Genomic DNA, 6,831 nt, shown 5'->3' with positions numbered 1-6,831 from the left:
GTTTTTTAAAAACCAAACCACGAGCAGGTAAAAAGCACCATGTTAAACGGCACTGGCATAGGTGGCAATGTTAATAGCTGCAATTAGTGGCTTTTAACAGCAATTTAAGCATAGAGGCCACATGCTATGCTTTAGGGAATAAGCAGGGGCAGGTAAGGTTAGGCCCCACCAGGCATTTTAGGGGGAAGCTGGAGTAAACTGACAGCTTTACAAACATAAAATAAAGATGGGGAGGTTTATTTAGCTTTAATGCAATTCACTTTTAAGTTAAGAAATAACTGCGCTCCTCCTTTTTAGCTAAAACCTCTTTCTTAGCACTTGCTATCTTCTTTCTTGTGGATGGCGGCTCTGATCTCTTCATAAGCTTTCTTCCACCCTGTGGAAAACAAATACTTTTACTTGTGTATAATCTGCAGTGTGAGAGTTACATAGTATGTTTCAGCTGTATCGTAGTTCATTGGAAGTTCAGACATTTAACAATTATGAAGTCAACTCCCCCATCTGGGCTGCGTGTGCGCTCCACTACACCAAGCGTCACATGCTAATTATGTGACGCTTGGTGTAGTGGAGATCACATGCAGCCCAGAGGAGACAGCGGGATCCGCGGGCTTCTGAACCGCTCGCTATGCGACGGCCAGAAGTGAAGAGGGAAGGACATACTGCACACACAGGGCGCAGTATGTCCAGGTGAAAGGTCAAGCAAGTCGCCGGGACACCGGCATGTATATTACACTAACGGTGGCAGACTGAGGGAGGGCAGGAGGAGCGGATGGTATGTACTTTTAACCCCCCACACACTGCTGCTATCATTGTTTTCGGTTCTGGTATCCTTTAACCACCCTGGCGTTCTATTAAGATCGCCAGGGCGGCTGCGGGAGGGTTTTTTTTTAAATAAAAAAAAAAACTATTTCATGCAGCCAACTGAAAGTTGGCTGCATGAAAGCCCACTAGAGGGCGCTCCGGAGGCGTTCTTCCGATCGCCTCCGGCGCCCAGAATAAACAAGGAAGGCCGCAATGAGCGGCCTTCCTTGTTTTGCTTACATCGTCGCCATAGCGACGAGCGGCGTGACGTCATGGACGTCAGCCGACGTCCTGACGTCAGCCGCCTCCGATCCAGCCCTTAGCGCTGGCCGGAACTTTTTGCTCCGGCTACGTTGGGCTCAGGCGGCTGGGGGGACCCTCTTTCGCCGCTGCTCGCGGCGGATCGCCGCAGAGCGGCGGCGATCAGGCAGCACACGCGGCTGGCAAAGTGCCGGCTGCGTGTGCTGCTTTTTATTTCACTAAAATCGGCCCAGCAGGGCCTGAGCGGCAGCCTCCGGCGGTGATGGACGAGCTGAGCTCGTCCATACCGCCCGGCTGGTTAAGGGACATTTCATTGCAATGCCTCCCAAACTCTCACAACTGCTTGCTGCTGCCCAATAACTGCTCACTGCTGCCTGGTAATTGCATGCTAAGTACACAGTTCAACTGTCTGGAAAAGAGGCCTTAGTTCACACTGGAGTCGTTCTTGGATTTTTGTAAGCGCCTGCAATTTTTAAAAATCGCAGTGAAAGCGCTTACACCATGCTATCCTATGCGCAAGTTCAAATTAGGGTGATCCGTCCGCTTTCCGCTCAGAGAAGCGCTCCAATGACCATTTTCGGGGTGATTTTGCTACATTGGAAGGTATAGGAAAACCGCTCACAAAATAGTCACTTGCTCATTGACGTCAAGAAGTGAAAAACTGAATTGCTCTGCAAAAACGCCTACAAAAAGTCCAACCAACAGAAATCAACGGGAAAGGGGAAAAAATTGCTTAAAAAAACGTCCGCCGCTAACGCGATCGGAACGCAATGTGAACGAGGCCTAACAGTTTGAGCATGCTCTCATTTGGTTACATGGCTAAGATAGCTGTTTGGGGAAATAACTGCTTTGTAGCTGTGCAGGCAATCCTTTCATGTGAATGAACCCAAAAAGTTAAAAGATGCCTAAAGTGAGAGGGATATGGAGGCTGCATATGTATCCCCATAATGAATGCAAATTTCTTGGCTGTACCTCTGATCCTCTGTCTCATACTTACTGTATACTAATGTCTAATGCTGGATACACACCATGAATTTCCGCGTCGAATGCGTCCGTCGATACGCATCGATTCGATTATTTCCGAGATTTTTCGACGCGTATCGACGGCCGCATCGAACGCGGAAACGCATGGTGTGTATCCAGCATAATCCTTTTAGCCGTAGACTTTGAGCATGCAGGTTCTCTGACTGAAGTCTGACAAGATTTGCCATATGTTTGTTTCAGGTGAGTGATTAAGAAACTACTGATGCATGAAAGATCAGGATAGCCATTTAACTGGTATTGTTCCTTTAACACTGCTGCTAACTTACAAGCTTTGGACGATCAGTGATGGCTCTTTGAATAGTGCGGTTTACACGCACTGCTTGATTTCGTTCTTGGTCCTTTCGTTTCTCTTCATGGAGTCTGAAAAATGTAGTATTGTACAATTTATTAACTGTTTAATATATATCACAACACAAACACTGGTGCCAACAGTATGACCTTTATCACAAATACTAAACATAGGAATAATAATGTTGCTGTACTCCAGTTATTTGTTTTTTCAAATTGTGATAGTTAAAGATGAGGGGTCTCATCCAGTAAGGTATTTCCAAAGATTCCTGAGGACACCAAAAGTGATCCAGCAATTCTGAAAAAGACTACCGTTATTTAAAAAACATGAAATGTAAGAATAAGAACATGAGGCATAGGTGCTGGGGGAGCTATGTTTGCATAACTAATAATAATAATTCTGATCCAAAGTACTTACGAGCCATGGGCATCTATAACTTGAATATAAGTCCACGTAGAGGTGACTATGATGATGAACTTTTGAAGAAAGAATCCTATTGGATATATAAGTGTAACTCTATGCAACCTAACGGACTTAATAGCGATATGAACTTAAAAGTATTCCTCTAATCTGCCACTGGAGGGAGCCTGTTCTCTGTATTACGGTTCCAAGGAAATTTTAACATTCTTTGTAAAATCCAGCAGCCACGGACTCCCGCTATAAGAGGAAGGGAAGAGACCGTGACGTCACGTCTGATGAAACCCGGGTTACGGGTGAGCTGAGTCATGTGACCATAGTTCCTGACTGGCCTCCGCTCAATCCCCGATCATACCAGGAGAAGCACGTTTACGGACATTCACTCCACTGGTGATGCTGGCACCGGACGCGGCGCGCAGGGAACCCGGTTAATAGCTATCACAGCACCGACAGTACCCGCCCAAGGTTACAGAGCCATTATGCGGATGCAACAAGCAGTATTACCTATCTTGGTCACGTGAGTCCCGGACAAGTTACTGGTTACTGAATGATCGGTTATGCGGAGGGTTGAATGCCCCGCATGTAATGAGAAGCGTGTTTGGAAAAATATAAAGGCTTGTATTGATACATCAATTGAGCACAAGGAAATGAAACATCTATTGGTCACCTAACTCATGCTGGATATAGGAGAAAAAAAATATATACTAAGGGCCCGAAGATTAAATACCGGTAATAGACTAATAGGAGTGCATTCCTTAGATAGCCCTATGCTCCATATCTCAGCACAGCTACTTTGTTTTTAAAGGGTGGGAATTGGAATTATGTGCGTCTGTGTATTTAAATAAATGTGATTTGATAATTTTTGATATTTGAGGCTCCCCGTGTAATTATTCAATGTACCTATATTCCTTATGGGTGAGACTACATAATTATGAATAGGTAGATATCCCACTGGTTGTACCCTTTTTTTAAATAGAATACATATGTTTTGTATGCGCTGTCAGACTACTAAAAGCATGTATTTGCAAATCCAGACAGTTGTCTTTTCCAGTATACTTTACATAATACAGAAAATGTTTTTTTGATACAGGCCTACTGGGCCATTAGTCATGTCCCAACTTGGGATATCAAATTGTCTCAACCATGTTTCTTTCACCCTAGCTCACAAGTGCACTGTCCCCATTCACACTGATGCTACATACACTCTTGAGATAAAAGTCTTTGGAAAAGGCAAGATCACAGACCAATCTTACCACCCTTCATGTAGTATGAGAACCTTAAGGCCCATACACACGTCGGATTTGCGCGAACGACGGGTCGTTTGAACGTTCCGTCGTTCGCACGTTTCCGCATGAAATCCGGCGTGTGTACAGACTATCGTTCGGGAGATAAGACTGGTTACCAACGATCCGCCGGGCGGATCGTTGGTAACCAGTCTTATCTCCCGAACGATAGTCTGTACACACGCCGGATTTCATGCGGAAACGTGCGAACGACGGAACGTTCAAACGACCCGTCGTTCGCGCAAATCCGACGTGTGTATGGGCCTATACTCTACACAGTCTATTCTATTGAGCTGATCTCCCCATCAGATAGAAATCTTTGCAGGATGCTGCACACAAAGATGCTGTACACAGTCAAAAGTTCAGTATCTGCAAAAGATCTGTTCCTGCAAAAGATCCGTTCCTGCAAAATGCATTCATAGTCTATGAGATCTGCAGATCCTCATACACACCTTGTTTAACAGACATTCATCTACATATCTGACAAACATCTGCAGATCTGAAGATCCCTCCTGGTGGAGGAGACCAGAAGCAGCTGGACAGCCACGGAAGCTGGTGCAGGTATGATTACAATGCACGAGCATCAGGGCAGACGCTAACATTTGGGAGACAGCGGTAGTGGCGGGCAAGCAGTGGATGCAACCTCACACCGCTGATTCTTGAAAGATTTCCTGCTGAAATTGTCCTACAGTGTATGGCCAATCAACAGATCTCTCAGAGAGAAACCGGTCTCTTAGTCGGTCTGCTCATTGCTGGATGTATGGGCACCTTTAGTTTCCCATTATTGTCCGTAATTGTATTTACCTCTTTCTCATTTCCTTGTTCTTTTCTTTTCTTACAGCTTCTACGTATTCCCTTGGAGCTGAGTCCAGATTTTCCTCCACTTCTGTAATACTGTTTTCAATACTTGCTAGCATGTGTATTGGGTCAATTGTTGCTTGGATCTCACCAATGCAGGAAATGTAAACATTTGCAATCAGTTTAGTCAGTTTAGACAACATTTTATCCTGAAATTAGATTAAAAAATGAAAATAAGTCAGAACCAAAATACAGCTATACTATAACGTTGTGAAATTAGGTCTGTGCTTACATAAAGTAGGTGAACTTGCTCTTGCCAGTTCTGTGGTATGGATCTCAAAATTAATTTTTTTGCTCTAACACATTTAACACAGCAAAAAAAACAAACAAATATAAAACAACAACAACAAAAACTGGTCTGATGTCATTTGAAAGCATAATTACACTTTACTGGAGCTAACTGGCAACATTGCAAGTTGCAGGACACATTATCAGATTGTCTTGTAATTATGTAATTTGTGTGCAAAAAAGTGCTTGATTAGTCAAATGCATGTTAAAATATAATAGGCAATAAAAATGGGCTTATTTAGTTTGGAAGAGATAATTATACACTTATGCGAGGAATTTGTCCCAGTGGGTATTGGGTCATGTAACTGTGTCCAATTGTTTATGGAGTGACACTATAAGTCTTAAATTGTGCTTGTCCCATCCTCCCTCACTAAGCTGCTCCAATTGGCCAACTATCATTAGACCCTCACCCTCTTATCTGTTCACAAATATCATATGACTAGAGATGATGACCATTGGCCAGCTGGAGCAGCTAAGGAGGAAAAAGTGGGGCCAGTTTTTAACTGTACTCTGGCCTGAGGCTCACTCGATAAACAGATGGACACATCACCATGAAATATGAAACGTACCAGCCACAAACATAAAATTAGATCAGTGGTAACTACTATTTTATTAACCCATGCATCCCTCCTCATTTATTTGCCTATTTTTGTACCTGTTCTAAAAATATGATGTCCTTCCTTTGACGTGTTGACCAAAACTGTATACCATATTCCTGATGTGGTCTCACAAATGATATATATTATATTCGGAGGAAGTAGCCATCTATCATCTCGTGCTTTTAATTCTTATTTTATGCATTCTGGAATTTTACGAAACCTTAGATCTCTTGTGGACTGGGAACCTGTCCCCTGGATTTGCATTCCTCAGTTTATGCGGCAATAATACTCAGTTCTCCTATAAGGTTTGTCCTGTTTGCCAAGCAAGGACAGCAGCATGCTCAGGAAGCCTCAAACCCACAATAGTGAAAAATCCTCTGCTGTGAGATGTGCTGATCACTGTAGCTGGTGGTGATAGCTTCTAATTACTCTATAATGCCCTCCTGGCTTTCTCTCTAACATCCACTCCCACACTGGTAGTCATGGCAACCAATGCACATAGTCATCTTGAGAGGTGGCTTGTATTCCACTGGAGACTCCCAACACCACTGTTGGTGTTTAGTGTAAACATTAAGGCTGGTTTCACAGTGGGACGTTACAGGCGCACGTTAGAGCAGCCTGTAACGCACCCCACCGCACAGCAATGAAAAATCAATGGGCTGTTCACAGTGCCCATGTTGCGTTACATAGTAACGCTGCGCCACCAGACAACGTACTGCATGCAGTACTTTCTAAGCGGCAGAGCCGCGTTAGACTGCTTGCACATGCTCAGTAACGTTGGGGAGGAGCAGAGAGCGGCCAGGCACATGGCTAATTAATATTCACTGCACTCAGTGACGTGCAGTGTTTACTTCCTGGAGCGGCCGCTCTGTGCAGCGATTGGCCGGCGGGACCATGTGATGCTGCATGCGCACAAGACTACGCATCACGGCATCACGGACGCCAGAGTGAGCTGCACAACGCGGCTCACTCTGACGTCCAAAGCAGGGAG

At 44.4% G+C, this 6,831-nt stretch overlaps 1 protein-coding gene across 3 annotated transcripts in view; it reads right to left on the bottom strand.

Moving 5' to 3' along the window:
- Positions 1 to 221: 221 nt before the first annotated feature.
- CCDC38 (coiled-coil domain containing 38) overlaps positions 222 to 6,831 on the bottom strand; it is a 56,250-nt gene continuing 49,640 nt past the window's right edge. For all 3 annotated transcript variants that reach the window (XM_068276781.1, XM_068276782.1, XM_068276784.1), the window contains 3 exons: positions 4,900 to 5,102; positions 2,373 to 2,466; positions 222 to 376 (listed from right to left, as the gene is read on the bottom strand). In XM_068276781.1, the coding sequence (XP_068132882.1) occupies positions 263 to 376; positions 2,373 to 2,466; positions 4,900 to 5,102 (411 nt within the window). In that variant the 3' untranslated portion in view covers positions 222 to 262. The remainder of the gene's footprint in view (positions 377 to 2,372; positions 2,467 to 4,899; positions 5,103 to 6,831) is intronic.

This window comes from Hyperolius riggenbachi, chromosome 3 (genome assembly GCF_040937935.1).
Source record: "Hyperolius riggenbachi isolate aHypRig1 chromosome 3, aHypRig1.pri, whole genome shotgun sequence".
Lineage (NCBI taxonomy): Eukaryota > Metazoa > Chordata > Amphibia > Anura > Hyperoliidae > Hyperolius > Hyperolius riggenbachi.
Note: the sequence above shows the minus strand (reverse complement) of the source record. Positions and strands in the feature narration are given on the sequence as shown.